We start from the raw sequence: 20199 nt of genomic DNA on the forward strand, positions 1-20199 counted from the left end.
TGTGACTATTATTTCAGACAAAGATCTGGATCTAGACCTTTTCTGGTGTGAGCAAGAGAAGTAAATAAAAATAGCAGTTCCTGTTGTATTAAAAGATCCACAACTTAATGAAAACCTGTCTTTGTGAAGCAGAAACGCATCCTTTGTCTGGAAAAGCATGTTAAGAGAGAGGTGTTGAGGGAGCCAAGGTGCTAAGGAGTGAGCTTCTGAGAACGCTTTGCACATGAAAACACTTCATGAACTGGTTATAAATGCAGCTGCTCCTCTTCCACCTGCCAGGAGCCAAACGAAGTTTGTGCTGCTCCCTGGGAGCACCTCCCAGTTCAAATAGGAGGTGGTATTGATGAGCAGAAAAAAGCCTGATTACTGGCAATGCTGTTTTCAGATAAAGAGCACTAGTTGTGAGGGTCAGAAGAAAACGCAGGAATGGCTGTTTGTGTTATGCTGCAAACACCAGGCCGTCATTAACAAAGAAGTGCAGGTTTCAAAACCATCTCTGCTCAGCCCCAGGTGGGAGGTTTTGTTTCTGTGTTGGCTTGGAATCCGTAGTTGGTCTTGTCTAAAGGTGATTGCTGTGTTGGAAATGAGTATTTAGCAATCACTGGTTGGTTGGTTGAGCTTTTTTGGTGGCAGCTCTTGAAATTATTGATTCTTCAAACAAATTCTGAAAATGGGCTCTCATAAAAATATAATGATTGAAATAAATGGGCCTTCATAAAAAATATAACGATCAAATTGTAGTGAAGTTTTTTTGCCTAGCATATGGCCCTTGCCAAGAGACATCAGAAATGTGCACACACATTACTGCAATGTTGCTAGGGTTTTCCCGCAGGCTGCAAAGACCTGAGACAGACAGGAGAAACCGGTATTTTAAAAGATGATGATTTTTAACAGAGTCTGGGTCAGGGCCACATGAACATGACTTTGAGAATAACACCTGGCCAGCAAATGTCCTGAGTCTGATTAACAGCTCCGTCAGCAGGTGCTAGACCTGCCTTGTGCCTTTTGTGGAGGGGTTAAGGGTAGGGGAGAGGTATAAAGGGAGAAAACAGCATTTTGTCACATCATACTTTGCAGGGACCCTGAAAGCTGTGGCAGTGTAACGAAAGTGGGGGAGAAGAGCTGGTGGCAGTGATGCTCTGTCCTCCAAAATCCCAAACGTGCAGGCTGGCAGCCACATTGCCTGAGCGCACGCAGTCTTGCGCCTTCTTTTCAGCACCCTTCCCTCTCCGCTCCACCACCTCCAGTCAACCAGACTCCGGGGGCTGCTGCCCTCAGCGGAAAGCCCTCGGCCCCTCTCCATGCTCCACAGCATCTCTCCGCTGATCTGCTGCCATCCAAAGAGCTGGAGTGGCGGGGAGTCGCTGTTGACTGTGAAACTCCTCCCAGCCCTGGAAGGCAATCATGTGATTTTTATTACTGCTCTCTGGAACCGTGTTTACTCAGCTCGCAGCCTCCATTGCTTCCTCCCCAGCGTCCTTCCCTCGCAGGGACACAGCTCTTGCCGGCAGTGCCGGGGGCCAGGTTTTTGGGGAGCAATGACACAAGTGAAGAGAGAGGTGTTCGGGCAGATGCCCCAGGAAGAAGGAGGAGGAGTGGTGGAAAAATTCGTCTTAAAGTCGGACAGTGTGAAAGTGGAGATCCTGTCCTTAGGGTGCATAATCGCCGCTCTGGAGACGAAAGACAGGGATGAGAAGTTTGCAGATATTGTTCTAGGCTTTGACACTTTGGGAGGTGGGTCTAAATCTGTTTCTTTTAAAAAAATCAGGCAATTTAACCAGTATTTTCTGGTTTATTGCCACACTGCATGATCTGGTTCTAAGGGTCCCATCCAAATCATGGGCTGAATAAATAAAACCCCTACTGCCTGTCCTGGGCTCAGTGGTGGACAGGGAACAGGAACACTGGTGCCTCCAGGTTGCAGTGTGCCCCCCTTTAATGGGGAAGCTCTGTGTCACACTTTGACTGGCAGTGACAGAGGACTTCTCTACAAATCCACAAAGAATAAAAGATTCCATCAGGCTGTTTTAATCAGAGATGTGCATGAGTAGTGAGTTGCGTGTCCCGTGAAACACCAGGACTGCAGTCACCTATTTAGTGGTGGGGGGAAGCAGAGACAGTTCTGAGTCCATAAGCACACCTGGAGACCACCCAATTCTGTCCCAATCCTTCTGTTTAATTGTGCACTGTTTTTCCGGCCAGGCTACACAAGGAAGCATCCCTTCTTCGGCGCTGTCGTGGGGCGCGTTGCCAACAGGATTGCGAAGGGGACGTTCACTGTGGACGGGAAGGAGTATCAGCTGTTCCTCAACAACGGGCCCAACAGCTTGCATGGAGGAGCCAGGGGATTTGACAAGGTGAAAACCAGACCGGCAGGTCTCGATGTCCTCTGGCACACAGCCAGTGGGATTGTGGCAAGAGGATATGATGCCTGATGGGTTTTCTGGTGATTATTGAGTTGAATCAGCTCCCAGGAAGTGTTGAGTGCAGGACTGAGGGGGAGTGAGGCCCTGTGAGCTGCTAGGTTGGCTAGTCTTTGCCTGGGTGCCCTAGCAGGTCTCACTTTTGTCATCCTTGGATGGCCAAGCAGGGAGTTGCTGTGGTTCCTCTGCATTACTGCAGCCCTGAGGCCTCGTGAGCCTAGCTCTGGCAGAGTTGTCCTGAGGCAAGGTGCTGCTCCCACAAAGCTTGGGTTGGAACATGGCATTGAGGACCCAGTCTCATGCATGAAGGAGTCTCCTGAGGCGCCAGCCACACCACCCTGGCATGGGTGCTGTAGTTGTCCCAGTGCCCAAAGAAAGTTTCCTGGGGAACAGGAAATTTGCACCTGCAGTTTCAAAGCTGTTACCTGCCCATAGCTCCTCCCAGAGTCAGAAGGTCCTCGGTTTGCAGCTTGCTTTTGACAGCACTCCCAAGTATGAGGAGAGCAGGGCGGTGCTGAAGGTTCAGTGCAGTTACTGCATTGCCCGCTTCAGTGTCGCTTTCAGCCCAGTGGCAGCATACCCCAGGTTCTCGCTCTGACTCATAGCAGCGGATGATTAGATCAGGCCTGCAAAATGCCCCAGCATCGCTGTGTCCTCTCTCCAGCCCTTCCCTGTGACTTTGGAGATAAAATAACCATTCTTTGGCCCCAAGGCACTCAACCCTTCCTATCTTCTCCCAAGAGCTGCTGCTGAAGTCTAGATACAATCCATGCGCTACAAGTAGTAAGAGCAATGGAGCATCTCCTATCTTGAGAGCTTTGCTGACAACCCTGCTAATCGCATACCGGGCTCAGAAGTCTCTGGTATCCTGAAACGTTGGGCTTTGTCAGATCAAATGCCTTTGTGACCGGCAAGTAGCTGATCCACCATTTCCCCAGAGGAACTCGTGTGAACTCGCTGGTACAGATGCCTTTCTGGGTTAATGTTTTGTTTTGTAAAAGGACATCCAGGGTGATGGGGCAAAAGTCAGTGTGTCTGAAAAAGGGCTCACTGCTAGGCAGCACAGTGTGAACTGGCATCAGATCAGGTTCAAATGCTCCTCAGCAGCCTTAGAAAAAAGGGGATGTAGTACCTCCGAAGAGGCACCTGCTTGGGTACGTGCTCAAGATCCCCTCCAGCCAAGTAACAGTCACTGTGGTCAGCCCTAACAAAAACAAAACATGCTGGCTCTTGGCTGTGACTGTCTTGGTCATCTTTTTGTTTTTTTCTGATCTTGCAGACCTCACTGCTGCGGTTAGCGCGTGGTCTGATGACAAGGAAGCTTGCAGCCACACTTACGAGCCGGTAATATCTCACCACGCTGATGGGGAACTGGAGGACTTCAGAAAATAACCCTCTTAGCTTTAAAAAATAATGACATCTGTGTGCTTACTGGCCTTTAATAGCTTTTTCTTTGAAGAACTTAAATAGAAACTCATCTATAAAGCCACAGCATCCCACAGTAGTGGGAGCTGCAGTCAAACTGCACTTGGTGCCCCCAAGACCTGCTCTGCAGCCTGGTTATCGCATTTGGCACCCTCAGTTCCCGTGTTTGGTGAAAATGTTGGCTTTTGACAAGTGCCCCAAGTTTTTGGTCTCTGCACAGAACATGAAAGGGGTCCTCTCAGAAGTGTTATCTGGCCCCTAGATCTGTCCTCTTGATTAGACAATAGCAATTCCTTAGGTAGATGCAAAGCTCCAGAAACTGAGCACCTCACCTCTTGTCGCACATCCGTCCTGCAAGGGGCTGAGATAAGTGCTTAACATCAGGTCCATGATCAGGGTCAAACAGGCTGTCTGGGCAGCTAAATTTACAGTTAGCTGGCTTGCTTTGCTTGCCAGCAGGTTCCTCTCCAGGCAGAGCCCTGGTCTCTGGCAGCAGCAAGAAACTGAGAGGTTCCATTTCTGTGGATCAGCACTGATGTGTGAACCTATCTGGTGATACATCCAGTACTATTTAACCCAACCCCAGCCCCTAAGCAGGAGCTGCCAGTGTGTGTTTACCTTGTCCTAGAACCCAGCCTCAAGTCAGCTGAGGAAAGGGTGACAGCTTGTTGTGGTGATGTTCCACACCACGAGATCCATGGGAGCAGGAGTAAGTCCAGCTGCAAGGCAGAAAATCAAACATGTGGACCCTCTCAGTAACACAGAGTTACTGATGGAGTAACACAGTCTGAGACAGACCCCATCAGAGCAAATGTCATGTTTGACTGCTCATTGGAAAACATCTTCCCTGCTGCTGGCCCTGGCTGACCAAGAACAGGCTGGTGCTTGTGTTTTCTACCACTCCCTTTTTCTTTTTCAGCAAGGAGATAATGGTTTTTAGTCCTTCACAAGGAGAAAGGGATTGTTTGGGCTTTTTTTTTTCTAGGCATAAAATCAGGAAAGATGATAGAAAAAAGCTTTATTTCAGTGAGTACCTGAGTACCTTTATTCCTTGAGTACCTTTTGTCCCTGGGTTCAGGCCAGCCTCAGGCAGGAGAGAAGGGCACCATGTTTCCCCTGACTGTCCCACCACCAGCTCACTCTTTGCAGGTTCTCTGGAGCCCCCAGGTCCTCCCAAATGGCATCTGCTTCTTCCGGCTCAGCCCTGATGGTGAGGAAGGCTACCCCGGTGACCTGAAGGTCTGGGTCACCTACACGCTCAGTGGCAGGGAGCTGGCCATCAACTACCGAGCCCAGACCAGTAAGACAACACCTGTCAACCTGACAAACCACGCATATTTCAACCTTGCAGGGCAGGTAAGCATGGGGAGATGAACCCCATGGAGGGACACTGTGCAGGGAAAGAAAGCTTGGGGTCGCATGGGATGATCTATGGGCTTCCCATGGGATCATTGGCACCAGCATGCTGGTTTGGGAACACAGTGTTCTTTTGGGGGCACCGCGATGGGGGTTGTCTCTATGCATCATGGGCTGCGTGCAGCCTATGAGCTGGGTCAGAACTGAATCACTGCTCAGCTGAGGACATGTTATCCCAGTGTGTCGTGGACAGAGACATTCCATAATGAATATTAATGAATATTGTGGACTGCCATTTCTTAGCTGTCTTCTGTTGGCACTTCGGAGACCACGTATTGAACCCTTGTGTGGATGGTGCAGCTGAGATCAGGGCATGTAGTGCAAGCCAGAGTAAGCGCAGCACCAAAATACCCAGGTCAAAATGTGGAGAAGCATCATGGAAAGGTGATGTGAGGCAGCCAGGGTCACAGAGCAGAGCAGTAGCAGGGTACGAAGGGCTCCCACGCACCAGTCCAGAGTCCTACCAACGAGATAGGGGCTGCATTGCATCTGCATTTTAGTTTTACCCTGTTTATAATGAGACTTGGAGGAAAAGGATCTGGAAAATAAAGTGTTGATAGTTTACCCTCTGTCTTTCCTTCCAGCAGTACAGTAATATCAACAACTACAGCATGCAACTCAGGTGTGTTTCCAGAGGAATGGAAAACCTTTGGACATGAAATTGCTGCTCAGATTAGATAGCGATGGGCAGTCTCAGCTTTGATCCTGCTCCCCTTCCAGCCCAGCAGGTTCCCTGCCGGCATCCCCAAGGCTGTGGTAGAGGAAGAGGAGCGCAACCCCCCCCCCGTGCTGCAGGAGATGAGCCAGGAGGATGGGTTGCACTTCCTCACACTTGCTTCCTTCCCCTTTTGCCTGCCCTTGCGTGCTCAGCAACCAGTGTGTTTTGGCTAGTCGGCCTGCAGAGTGGTAGTGCCTATTGAGGTACAAGTTCAGACTGATAGTCTCAGCCCTGCAGGATTTCCTAGGTCTCATGCAGGTTTTTGCCTGTGCTGGTACCTCCATTCTGTGCCCAGGGTCAAGGTGGGATGATGGCCAGGAGGTCCCCCAGGCACTACCAGATCAGCTGTAGCACCACTGTGGGCAGTCACCTCCCGAGTGTGTTTAGGGCTGCTCAAATGGTGGAAGGATCACAACAGGAATCCTATATTTCCTGTCCTCCTGCAGGGCTCACGGGATATCTACGACCATGAGATTTCTATTGAAGCGGAGTCCTACCTGCCTGTGGATGACACCAAGATCCCTACTGGTAGGTGGTGCAACACCCACGACACACGGTGGAGATGGTTTCACAGATGAGTGTTTGTGGGTATCGGGGGACAGCACTGCCCAGCAAGGGGACACACACCAGGACCCAGGGGACCACAGGCATAGCAGAGCCCTCACCCATAGGCACAGTCCCACAACACCTGAGCAAAGTGAGCAGAGCCAGGTGCTGGTAACAGGGTCCATCACCAGCCCCAGACCTGGAGAGGAGGTGGACCAGGGTCTGCCCAGGGGGAGCAGGCAGAAGCAGCATGAAATGAGGCCAGAGACAAGTGGGATGCAAGGCTGCAACATGAGTCCAAGGGGGTAGACAAGCTACCTATGACACAGGACCAAAGGACATCCCTTCAGACCTGTTTGGACAGCACTTCCCTGCAGGCCAATCTATCATTCCCAGGGCCAGTGAGGCCACCAGAGAGGGTTACTCAGCACTTTGAGAGCTGGGATTTGCCTGGCCTTTGCCTGCTCTGCTTCCTCCAGCAGCGTTCGGCTTTATCATACTTCTTTACTGGGATTTTCCACACGATGTCAAGCTCTTACTTCCACAGATTTAATTTCCGTAAGATCAGCCCATGCTCAAAGTCCACAGAAAGAAGGAGAATTCATTTCTTAAGCCTCAGAAAAATGTGGGAGATGCAAGCAGCACGCTCCGGGCACAGGGCTGCTCTCGATAAATGCAATGCCACACCAGGACATGGTCAGACTCCCTGGTCTGGAGGGCAGCTCCCAGGCCAAGCACTGAGCTCTAGAGCTGCTGGTATCTCTGGTGCTTGGAAGCCCAGCGTCGTCCTCCTCCACAAGAGCTGAGCCATCACTCCTCTCATTGGAATGGGAGAGCTGATGCTACTGGCTAGGAGGCTAAATACACAAAATCAAGACATTTCTTTCCTGTCTTTAATGTCCTGCATGGCTAAAAGAGGGAAACAGCATGGTTTGCATCCTAAGCAGGTTAATTAAACAAAGGTTTTATTTGCAAGTTGACAGCCTCTTGCACCCGATCTTGCCTCAGAGAATAAAGGGGAGAAAACAGGGCTTTCTAAGTTTTCTTTATTTTTCCTACCATGTCCACTCTGTTCCTCCCCATAAACAAATGAGCTGATAAGTTAAATAATCTGAACAAGCTGGGACAGGGAACACGTTCCCTGTACCCGCAGGAAAGCCAGCACTATATACATGCACTCAGTAATGGTCTCATTGCTAACAAGAGGGCACCTTAACTTGACTCCAACCCTATCACTGTGCTGCGCCAACACCCACTTTTCAGTTAGCAGAAGTGATTCTGCCGAGTTGCAGCAGGAGTTGATCTAATTGCAAAATTAATCTGATACTAAGTTTTATTGTTTTTAAGAATGAAAAGCATTATTTAAAAAAAAAGCTGCATTTGGCTAAATTTTTGAAAAATGTAAACCAGATCAAAATAATGAAAAAAGCTGATATCTAGATTTGCTCCTAAATGATGGCTTTTCATCCAGCCTGAGCTGGAGGAATGGAGGCCGCCAGAGCACAGATGCTGAGCCATGGCAGGTAAGGATGCTGTACAAGAGGTCTCCAGAGAACAGAGCAGTGATGGGAGCACCAAGCAGCCCATCTGGTGCATAGATGCAGGGAAAGCTGCTCCTGAGTGCAGCCGGCATCAGCGGAAGAGAAACCATGTGTGGGGCGGCATGTGGGCCTGACGGCTGCGTGAGGCTGTGGAGCGGTTTCTGGTAAGCGTAGGCTCTGCTGGAAATGGCAGGGCTTGTTTCCCCAACACTCTTGCAGGGCTGCTTTGCTGAGTGCACTTTCTGACTTCATGGGTGGAGAGGAAGAGGGGCTTTAAAAAGCAAAAACAAAAAAAAAGCAAGAGAGCTTTTTAGCTCAGGTGTCTGCTAAAACCAGAGTTACGTCTGCGTTCATGAACAAAACCCGCTGTGTGTGCATGCATCCGCTCGCTCCTGGGGGAGTGGGTGTCCCAGTCCAGCAGCTTTTTGCTCAGCTTGGTTGTGGCTCAAGCAGAGGAGGAGCTTAAGGCCATACCAAACCCACTGCCCTGCTTCTCCTCACTGCTTTCACTGTGGAGCTGTTCCACATCTTAATTATGGCCAGCTTGCTGCCCCTGCTTTTTGCAGTTCCCTCTTGGCGTTTTGGATAAGTGTAGGCTTTGAAGCTGATATGATTGTGTATGGTCTTAGCCCTGCGGTGAAGATGAGATTACTGCAGCTATTAAAAGCCAGAGTCCTTGTGTGCAATGGTAGTTGCATTTCACCTAAGTGCCTAAATCAAAACGTTACATTTTTTTCAAGGTGTTCTTCCGCCCCACAGCTGAATTCAGTAAATGCGCTCCTTTTAGATAGGATCAGAAGCCACAGAAATGTGCTATTTGTCAGGTGGAGACTGATGTTTCTCAAGGTTTGCAGAGCAGAACTGATGCAAAGCTGCAACCGAGCTGAGCTGCAGTGAGCAGAGCACAGCACATGAGGCTGACAGCGGGGCCATCTCCAACGCTGGCGGCTGCCTGCTGACCCTTCTCTCTTTAGAGACAGGTAGAAAAATGTGACTTCAGGGAAAAATCCTTTCCTCTGCCCTTCCTTTCACCTCTCTCGTGCAAAATCCTTTGCCTATGGGTTGGGATGGCTGAGCTTTGCAATGTGTTTAGTATGTCTTAAGGTTATTCTTGCTCCAAGAGCTTTATCACAGGATGCCATGTCCCCACATTAGGCCTTAAAAAAAAGACATGAGAGAAAATGCTGGTTTTATGGTCTTAAACCATTTTTTCCTGAACAGTGCCCTGAGGCTGGAGGGAACCAGTCCAAATATACAGCCCATATTCACCATCCCAGCAGGTGGGCCACCTTGGTGGCCATCTCATGTATTTTTGTTCAGAGATCTGGAAAAATTCATTCATTTAGTTAGTTATTTAGAGACATAGTATATTTATATAAATCTTATGCATATATAAATATTAATAGCCAGTAAGTTTTGAGTTTATATTAATTAGCTTGTATAGTTACATATATGAGTCCACTCGCCTTGTTTTCTGGCTCCTTGGCTTTGTTTTGTCCCAGCTAAGCACAGCAGTGTCCCTGCTTCAGCTCTGCTGGGGGATGAGGTGGTGACGTCCCAGCCTGAGTCAAGGGCACTGCAAGGAGACGAGGATCACAAACGGCTTTAACCCCTCAGTTCACCAAAGTGGGGGATCTCAAGCCTGTGCATGGGCCAGCACCATGGATGTTTGCTGGGGTGTGGGTGAGTGACTGACACTGCTGTTCTCCTTGCCCAGGGGAGGTGGCTGCTGTGCAGGGCACCGGCTTTGATCTCCGGCAGCCCGTGGAGCTGGGGAAGCACTTGCAGAAGTTTCGCCTGGATGGTTTTGACCACAACTTCTGCCTGCAGCAGGCGCAGGCTCGACGCCTTGTGGCCAGGTAGGCTGGGGCCCTGGCAGGGGTCCCCCTCAACCTTGGAGCCACAGGGTGCCTGTTCAGCCAGCCCCTTGGCATCCTTCTCTGGCATCTCCCCAGGGCTCGCCACCTGCCCACTGGCAGGGCCATGGAGGTTCACACCACCCAGCCTGGCATCCAGTTTTACACCGGGAACAATCTGGATGGCTCCCTGAAGGGCAAAGGTGCCATCGCATATGCCAAGCACTCGGCTTTCTGCCTGGAAACCCAGAACTGGCCTGACGCTGTCAACAAGGTGAACCATCCCCCTACCCCTGGGAGCTGCTGGTGTTCTGCAGCAGGAAACCATACCACCACCACTACCCATGTCTTCGGGGCATCAAATATGTGAATGGAGTCCATTTGGCAAGGGGGTGCTTTGTAGACACCAGAACTGAGGCAGGCACAGGCCACAGCATCCTGTGGTGTTAGGCAGGAGTCAGCCAGCACAGCGGGGACTGGCCCCACGCAGCCCAGCTTCCCATGGGCATGGGGTCTAGAGCAGAAAACCCCACCAGGGCCTTGCCATGTCCTTCCCACAGGTCCTGAATTCAACCAGCAGGGGGACTTGCCCACTTAGCCAGCCGGCAAGTGGGGCAGTTAAACACCGCCGCTGGAAATGCCACCCTAGGAAGGGCGAGGGGTTGTGGCCATGCCCTCATGATCCTTTATGGTCCTGTGGTGTGTGCTCACAATCAGTGACGTGCTGCTGCTGCCTCTCCCCAGCCCCACTTCCCCAACATCCTGCTCCGGCCAGGCGAGGAGTACAACCACACCACGTGGCTCGTGTTCAACACTGCTTAATGAAAGGGGATGCTGACTCCTACCACTGAGAGAGGTAAGTGCATGCTTCTAGCAAGTTAGCCAGAAATCCCGCCAGGTGCCAACTTGTGCTTTCAAACTACCCCATATGGTGCATCATTCCGTTTGGGAACTTTCTTCCTTCTCTGTGGTTTTCACCCACAGCTTCTGCTGGCTTTAACTCCTGTCACCACTTCTGCCACTGTCTGGTCTGTGCAAAGCTCTCGACCTCTGTCCAGCCTCACCCTAGGCATTAGGTTTTGTTTCACAGCAAAAATGCACTGAAAACACTTTATTTAGGAACATGGCATATTGTGGCTCGAACTACAGCAGGGGATATCTGGTGGGATTGATGTGTAGCATGTGGGAAGGCTGATAAAGTTGTGGTTGTTCGTTACAACATCAGCTATTCCCAGCGAAGTGCTTTGTGGAGGTCTGTGTGGTTGGGATTATCCCAGCTGGCTGCCCTGGCTCCTCTGGTTTAACTCCTGTTTTGAACCCAGCAGGGATAGCTGCACAAAAGCATCTTCCGCACTACGCCTTGGCTGCTGAAGTGAAGTGGGTGCATCCATCTATAGCCCTGAATATAAAACTGCAGTAGAAAAACCATAATCTTAATGAAAAATTGGCACAAGCCAGGGGGGTGACAGTGCCATCCTCTTAGGGAGCTGGCAGTCCTCTCTCCAGGTTATGTGGCTGAAGTTCATACTGTGTAAGGACTGTTATCATTTTGAGAATAAAGCCCAGCTGATCCAAGCTCAGGAAATGCTACGTTGCAAACCAGAGGCAGAAGCACCACGAGCCCTGTGAGAGTGGGGTTTGCCCAGTGCACTGAAGACTCTGGGTACACGTACCCTTGCCCTTCACCCCCAGCCAGGCTGTGCAGGGTGTGCACACCCTGCCCAGAGAGGCAGGGCCTGGGGTCACAGCAGCAGCAGTCACACATGTTCAGCCCTGTCCAGGCATCTTTTCCAAGAGCTCACACACACTGTATGGAATTTGTGGTGAAATCCTACCAAACTCAAGTGAGAGCTGGAGCTGCTCCGAGGACAACGTCTGGTGCTGAGGGAGGTAGCACAGCCATCCTCGGTTTTGGTCACCACAGCTGCACAGAAGCATGGACACCAGATTTGGCTCCCTCTCTGCACACAAGTGCTGGCTGTCCTTCACAGGCAGGGCCACCCCTGCTGGCACAGCCCTGCCTCCTTGCTCAGCTTCTCACTGCTAAGTCTGGGTTTAGAGGAACCCCAGTCCCCTACAGAAACCCAGGCTTCTCCACTCTATCTTCCACAGGGTCTCTGGGTACTGAAAAACAGGTACCAGTACAGCTGTCGTATCAGTCTGCAGGTTTATTGTGGAGTAGGTTTGCCTTAAGAGTACAGAAGACAAGAAAGCTGATCAAATTCCAGAGCAGCAGTGCACATGTGCCTCTCACCAGGTGTGCTACAAACCAGGCAGGCAACGCACAACCAATGAATATTCCAGACAGAAGCCACAGGTTTGGGGCATTTCTGCTAAATCGCTGCAGGGCAACATTTGTCACCCCCTGCTCTCCCATTGCATTGACAGTGGAGATTAATGGGTAGTGTCAGAGCAGCAATCATCATACCTGGCAGATGAAACACTGATCCCCAGCACGGAGCACCATGGCAGTTAAGGCTAGGCATCAAGGCCAAGCATTGCTGCAGCGTGACAGCACGATCAGAATCTGGGCCATTTACTCAGATGCCAAAAATGCTGCATAAAGTCATCATTGGCAGGAAACCTGATTTTGAAAATCATGGGTTACTCAAGGTACAAAGTTAATCTTCTAATGTTTTTAAGATGCGCTGCTGTGGTTTACACATTGGAGGCAAACTGCCACAAGATATTTCATAAGCAGCCCAAGTAGGCCACACTTTACATTTCAGTGCTTGTTTACTGCCAAAACTGGCCTTTAGATATCCCATTACAGTAAAAAAAAAAGCCTGCTGTTTTCCCTCCGCCTACCAGTTTGTTTGTTCACAGTCTAACATTGTTTCCAGGCTTTTGCTGTGATCTGTGTCAACAGAGTACCTTATCATGCAATTCTTGACTACAGAATGAGGACAAACACAGTTTGACATACCTATACACAAATAATTCATCCTGCAGGTGTGTATTTGCTGTAAGAAATTAGCTTAATTCAACAAAATAATCTCCAAGATCTGGGCTGCTTTAAAACCATACACATTTCCGTGAAGCAGGTTAGAATTCCTGAGGTCAGCTGTGAGAGTCTTTCACTTTAAAGAGGAAAGTCTGAGTGAGCTGCAGAAAGACTCGGAACAGCTTTCTTTTGCCTCTCAAACACATTTTCCTAAGGTCCTTCAGAAAGTAGGTCAGGAGACCTTATGTCTTCCCTCAAAAAAGGAAAACATGCCTTCAGACATTTTAAGAACTTTTCTTTGTATTCATAAAGAACTAAAGAATGCAACAAGCAAAAGTAGCAATCACCAAGTTATTCAAGATTTCTATTACATCTAGAAGTTTCTACAGATGTTGTTTGTTTAAAAGATGTCAGTGTTTTGAACAAAAGCTCGTCCTTAAATTTTGGGGCATCTGGTATCACAACTAGTCAAGCACCAGAGAGTAAGCTGTGCAGAATAACAGTATCAGGGAGAAAAATGAATGCCCACTGAATATCATAAAGGGATCAAAGGTGCATATGCAAAATTTAGCCATCCGCAGACAGAGGTGGTTTTGAAATCCCATTTCAAAGAAAGCAGAAATGGATCCTGTCACCAAAGATCATTCAACAACAACTGTGCAAAGTGATGAGTTTGAGGAGACACTGGTATTAGTCATTCCCATTTTGGACATTTTTCATTCACATTACATGGCACACAGCTAAAATTACCCAAACGTAACAGAAGCAGCAGGGTTACTACAGAGAAGTTTTAGTTAAAAATACACATTTTATTTCAATGTGCCAATAAAAAAGTCCCACATTTTCATATCACAGGAAGTTAATTCATACAATAAAGAGAGACCTGTGCTAGTCTATTGGTGTGACTAACTCAGAAGACCCAGATCATGCCAAATTTTTGTTGATATACTCTTCTATCTACATTCTTACATTTACAAAGACACCACAAAATCCCTTATAATAATGTAAGCAAAATAACTTTCTTCCTAAAAGATTAACTTCATAACTTTAATCTATTCTTTCAGGACTTGCACTTCTTTGAGGGCTTCCGGATGGTGAACGACTGAAAGGAAAAGAATTCACAGTTAACATTGCAGTAGTAATTTGGGACTCAAAAAAAACAGGAAAAAGCAACAGGATACTTAGACTACTCCAGCACCTTTAAGCCCTGAAAAACCAGTCACTATTGACAAAGCTAATGGGTTGATGATTTAATGTTAGAGATAATACATTTATTTTGATGGGCTGTTTTTCACTTTGACATTTTTGCATTTCTCTACTGTTATTTTTTTAAATACAATTTAAATGTGAAGACTGGAAAGTCATCTAAAGGGTACTAATAGTGACCTTCATGGAGGGAGGATACTTTCTCGCTGTTCTGATACAGCAGCTTCTCAAAACCTGTTGCGGTGCACTCAGCATTTATGACCATTTATGCAAGTCTCTTGCGATTGTCTGTGAATTCAGACTAATACAGCCACGGTTTTTCAAATGAAGCAAACCTAAGTGTAGCAGTTCTAAAAGTATGTAAAAAAAAAAACAACCCCAGAAGAGAAACAAACAGCTTGCAGGGCAGAAAGATCACCAAAGCAATGGACACATTGTGGCAGGTCTACAGCTACTCTTACTGACTACACTCCCTCCCTGCAACTCCTGAACAAGGAAGTTGTTAAAGTGAACTATTAAAGAATCCAAACTGGGAAAAAGACATGCTGCAGATTCTGTCACTACACATATATGCTTACACACACTGATAATTACTTACGATCTTACAGGGAAAAAAATAATCTGAGTAACGGCAGTAAAAATAACAGACTCTTTTCCATTCCTGACTGCTACGCCAGGTTACTTCACACTATCTTCCCCAGTCTCGCTGTAGCTTTTAACAAGACTCAAAACTGATTCCCACATTTATTCTGTGCTCTAAGCTCACCAGTAGAAAGCCTCTGTGCAATAAAACTGTTAAGTGAACTGAAATGAACACAGGAGCAGACAGAGGCAAGACATAACTCAATGTGACCAGTATCCCAAGGAATGACTACCACATATACATTGCTGTCTATAAAACCACAATCACAACATTATTGCTGTCAAAGAGATCTCAGCAAAATACCTTTCCAGTATTTTCCTACACGCAGCAGTCAAACTCCTCAGCAGAGACCACTGCAGATACTAAAATGCCAGCTCTATGAAGACTACGTTATTAGTAGGGAGATCAACGTACCTTCTCTTTGGAGATGGTGATCGGGACTTTGACCGACTGTCAAAACAGAGTATGACCAATGCAGTTTAAAGGAACTTTTATATTAAATAATCTTATATATATATATATATAACATTTTTAAACTAAAGTAGTATCTTAGACAGCAGCGGAATTATTATGGAAATCTAGCCAGAAGCTCTTTAAAACGCCAAAGTTTTCAAATCAACTTTTACTCTGACAGGGATTCTCAATTCATTTAGCAAGGAGATTAATTTTAAACAACTCTCTTCAGTAGAGGAAACAAGAAAACAAGAGATAGTACTGAGGTGAGGCTTTGAGAAAAAACATCATCAAAAAAAAAAGCTGTTTTATCAACAGTATTAATAAAGCTGAAGCCTTATCTGATGGACAGAAAAATCCAACAGAACTGAGAACAAAGATACAAAAAAATCAGTACTATGCTGGAAACTACAAAAAGTTGGGTAAGGAACATATTCCAAATAGCTGCTGCAGAGGAAATTTTATACCCTCAGTCATATTGCAAATAGATGAGCTGGGCACCCCTGTTTGGGGGATTTTTTTCTAAAGGACCAGGCTCTGTTAATCATGCAAACTGAATTCTGGATACTACTGCAGGCTCTCTCTGCATGCTTACCTCTTAGGCGGTGAGCCAGATTTTGATCTGCCATGAGACCTAGACCTACAAGAAGAAAACACAGAGCTCAGCAGGGAAGCTGGTAGCATGCCTGCTCCCACATCCGAGACAGCAAAATTCACACTAAACGTGTAAGAACTGTCACGCTGAACAGACAGAATCTTGCCACCAGTTACGTTTAAGAAAGAAGAAAGCTTTTTAAGTGGATGCTGCACATGTTGCTCAGTACCTTGGTCTCTGGCCGATGACTGATGTTTGCTGATGCAGGTGACAGAATAGATGAACAAGCCAATCCTGACCAGTATTTTCACTAAGTTAATGAAAAGCCATGCTCTAACCTTGCAAGTTTTCTCAGGCTCAAGTGACATCTATCACTAAAGCTGAAACTGGCTGCAGCCAGCGTGCTCCTACAAAGATCTTCAGTGCACTTCTTTTTATATATAGACTTGCTCAAAGTATTTTTTAAAATCTGTCTGAACTTAACCTTTGTGAAATGACTGCCAAAAATGTCAGTATGTGAGACAGGACTGCTGCACTGTAGGAACACCAATAGTGCCTGAAAGAGTAACTGGTATTTTGGTTCCCAAAGGAAGTGTTCTACTTTCCACATCCAAGACTTTCCACAACTTCCTGATGTACACTTTGGTGCTAGCAAACCAGTAAACATCATGTAATACTTGTTCCGTCTGTGTTCCCTATGAATCAGGAGCTTGTCTCTGGGTACTGTGCACTCCTTTGATTCTTCTGTAAAGAAATCATCTTTCATTGCGTCATGTAGAAGTTTAACAGTGATTTCATTTGAGTTAAGCACCAGTATTTTACCACTTCTCTGTACTTGTACATCTGTAGTTTCTTCTACCTCAGTCACTTAACCTCTACTTACAAGATGAAAGGTGTCACACAACAGAGTCCAGCAGTTTCACTAAAAGCATCCTTTACACTGCAGGAAACCATCCTGGTACTAAAAAACCAAAATAATGGTGACAAAATCAAGATGTTTTTCTCTTTAAGAGCCTGTAGCTGCTTTCTGCTCATCACTGACAGTGAACGGTGATGAGCCATGAGTCACGTTGGAACAACTGGTATCAACAGGTAGAGAAAGTGCACTTGATCAGTGAAAGGCATTGCTTTACTGCCTCAGGAAATTTCCCTTCTCTTTTTACTAGCTTCTGGACTGTCTGTGTGTTTCTGCCCCTAACTGAGACATCTTCTGGTCTTCATCTCTCCATCCCCTAAAAACTCCTGTCATTGGTTGCTGGTCCACTCTCAGAAAAATGCCACCACCACCTTTCAGGACTGAAACTCTCATCTTCAGCTGCAGGCTTTTCCACTTACTCCCTTCAGCTAAAGCTTTCCTTTATTTTTTCTTTTTTGTTGTTTCTTCATGGTTTACTATTATTTATTTCAAAGAGCAGCCATCAAACCAGAACAGTAGGCCTGGGAATGGGCTGGGGCAAGAGCAGTACTATCTCCTTCAGAGCAGAATTTCCATTTACTTTTGGTTCTCCTATGACAGCTCACTGAGGACATCCCATCAACCTACGTCAGCCATGCAGCCTGGACAAGGCTGCACAAAGCAGAAGCTGCAGTCATTTGCTATGAAAGGATTCAACTACAACTTAAAGAGAACAAATGACATCCTGTGTTCCTTTAAAATCTGATCATCAGCCCTATAGCACATTTGTCGATACAAATAATTGTGACAGGAGTTTATCTCAAATTTAGTTCAGCTCCTGCAGACTGACACTTTGTTATTCAGCATAGATGGAAACAGCTGTAACGCTGGCGGCACTAGCAGGCCCTTCACAACTTGCCTGGATACGTGCATTACTGCTTTAACACACTACTGGTGCACACTACTGGTGAGGCATGCTCATTTCTCTGACAAGTAACGGGAAGAATCCACAAACTCAGGTGTGCTACACAAAGAAAAAAATTTCAGATTAATTCTACATTTGTTTGCTATGTCAGCTGTTAATCACACCTGATCAAAACGGTACTTGTGATGACTACCAGGATCTGGGTATCGGTGATACGTAAAACAAGAACAATCTTCTGCACTCCCTTTTTCAAATTACAGACCCCTAAGCTACTGGAGAGAAAACACAGCTTTTTCTGAAAACATTAACAGCTGTTAGAAAGCCTCAACGGACTTCTAAGCAACTTTTACTATGTATCCGCAGTCACAGAAGAGATCTTACCTGCTTCGAGGCCATGTAACAGATCTGGATCTAGATCTGGATCTTGATCTAGACCGGAAATAAAAATTAAGACAAATTAAAACAAATTCAAAGAAGGCAACTCAACCAGAAGTGGTGAAAGTTAAAGCACTACTTAGATTAAAGTCTACATGCTGAACTTAAAACCTACATGATCATTAGACATTTAGACATCAAAATTCATCATGGGATATGTAGCTGTGTAAGGTCTCAAAATTAATCGAATTACCATGCCTGTAAATTCAACTAGGATTATCGGAAACTTTTTAAGCCATGCCAAAGCCTGATTTCTAGAGGTCAACACCTTTTGAAGTCTGCTATTCAATAACTTTTTGAGTCCCTTAACTAAAACATAAAAATCAACAAAAACAAAGCACACAAACTATTAAAAATTAGTGCTAATTACCTTGATCTCTTCAAGGAACCTGATCGAGACCGGCGAGGAGACACAGACCTAGACCTACGAGGAGAAATCGACCGGGACCTACGATAGGAAGCCGACCTGGACCTGCAAAGAAGTCAATTAGAGACCTGTACAAGTGCACCTTTTTCTAAGCAAAAGGCAAAAACACAAATAAAAGATAAACTAAAGCTCACCTCCTACCGCGACTCCGACTGCGTGACCGAGAATACCTTCTTCCTCGGGACCTTGAGCGGGATCTAGACCGGGACCTGGTTTTAGGTTAGAGAATACAGGTATCAGGAAACAGCTGCAGCAATCTCTGCATGTGAAGCCCTGCTGAAGTCAAAACTCATTTCAGACAACTAAAGAACTAGCATCTGTCAGTTGGAAAAAATCTCTGGGCCTACTTGTCTTGAGCATTTTACTACCTAGAAAAATGTTAAAAGCTGAATTACATTGCAGAATTACATTAGCATAGAAAACACTGTAATGCGTATTTAAAATAAACCTTGCAAGTTTGCAGGTCGACCCTCTTTGGCCCAAGGTCTAGCAGATCTAGACGGTCTAGAAGTATCTATAGCCGATCGCTGCATCTAGGTGTTCTCTTCAATCTAACGACGATCAAACTGACAGCCCAATGAGCCAGGGTGAGTGAGGCTTGATTGACGCAAGAAGATTTTTCTAGGTGGGAATGTGGTCAATCTGGTGTTCCTCTTTCTAAACCGGAGGGGGGCCCCAATTGAAAGCCAAATTTACTGTTACGGCGATCACCGTCTCAAATTTTCTGCCCTTAAAGAATAAGGTGAAGCTACGTGTAGATGGCTCGAGGGGATCTGGCCTCTTATGCTGATCACCTCAAGGTCTAGGAGGATCTTAAGTGTCGGATTTGCAAGGCGCCTCAGCATGAAATCTTAAGGCTCGTGACATTCTGAATCAAGGCGACTGACTCAAACGAAGAAACCTGAAAGGTTTTGACCAGGTTGATTATTAAGATATTAACATTTGATAGAAATAGCAACAAATTGTAATATACACCTATACATTTATTCTAGCATTAAAATTTAAAGAAAACTGGCGTAACATTCTGTTCTTTGCTAACAAGAGCTACACAAAAATGAACTGGTGAAGCAACCCAGCTACTCCGGCCCCACGCGTACCTGCTCCTCCTTCGGCTACTATAGCGGTGACAATCATAAGCATAGTGGCCTTTTTCACCACACTCATAGCATCTGTCGTTAGGGTCAAAGGGGCGTCGTGCAGGAGGCCTGTCATAACGGGAGCGACGAGGCATCCCTGTTGACACTTCCACTCTAACTCTGGAGCCACATATCACCCTGCAACAAGTTCATGATGGTTTGAAGTTAATTTTTACTGCTTATAGCAGAACTACAAAAAGAAGACCCAGAGAGAAAACACTGATTCTTCCTCTGGTCTTAACACCTGTTGCGGCTCATGCAAACATCTGAACTGCACACATACTTTCCATCAAGTCCGCGAACAGCATCTTCAGCATCCCTCGGGTCTTCAAACTCCACGAAGGCAAACCCCGGCGGGTTCCTCGCGATCCACACGGTTCTCAGGGGCCCGTAGTAGCTGAAGGCTCTCTCCAGCTCGCCTTTGCCCGCGCCCGTGCCCAGGTTCCCCACGTACACCTTGGTCGAAGCCGCTGTCAGTGCCACAGCAAGAGCAAGAGCGGGCTGAGGCGGGGCGCCATCCCGCCCCCTTCGGGGGCCGCCATCTTATTTGAGCGGCCCGTTCCCGCCTTCACCATGAGTCGCGGCACGCGCGAGCGCATTCCCTCCCCCACGGCC

At 47.0% G+C, this 20199-nt stretch overlaps 2 protein-coding genes across 2 annotated transcripts; one reads left to right on the top strand and one right to left on the bottom strand.

Moving 5' to 3' along the window:
* The first annotated feature begins 1533 nt into the window (after nucleotides 1-1533).
* On the top strand, nucleotides 1534-10747 carry GALM (galactose mutarotase (aldose 1-epimerase)). Its single transcript, XM_010184323.1, has 7 exons — nucleotides 1534-1734; nucleotides 2203-2357; nucleotides 4998-5204; nucleotides 6429-6510; nucleotides 9787-9928; nucleotides 10025-10199; nucleotides 10670-10747. The coding sequence occupies exons 1-7, from the start codon at nucleotides 1539-1541 to the stop codon at nucleotides 10745-10747; spliced, it is 1035 nt and encodes a 344-aa protein (XP_010182625.1). The 5' UTR covers nucleotides 1534-1538.
* Nucleotides 10748-13662: 2915 nt separating this feature from the next.
* On the bottom strand, nucleotides 13663-20110 carry LOC104540500 (serine/arginine-rich splicing factor 7-like; the record flags this gene model as incomplete). The annotated part of the gene is made up of 8 exons (XM_010184324.1): nucleotides 13663-13971; nucleotides 15133-15168; nucleotides 15767-15811; nucleotides 17968-18024; nucleotides 18395-18493; nucleotides 18583-18657; nucleotides 19546-19722; nucleotides 19868-20110. Coding segments are annotated over 8 exons (787 nt in total), but the record flags the coding sequence as incomplete, so codon positions are not given.
* Nucleotides 20111-20199: the final 89 nt, after the last annotated feature.

Source organism: Mesitornis unicolor, unplaced genomic scaffold (assembly GCF_000695765.1).
Source record: "Mesitornis unicolor isolate BGI_N332 unplaced genomic scaffold, ASM69576v1 scaffold30745, whole genome shotgun sequence".
Taxonomy (NCBI): Eukaryota; Metazoa; Chordata; class Aves; order Mesitornithiformes; family Mesitornithidae; genus Mesitornis; species Mesitornis unicolor.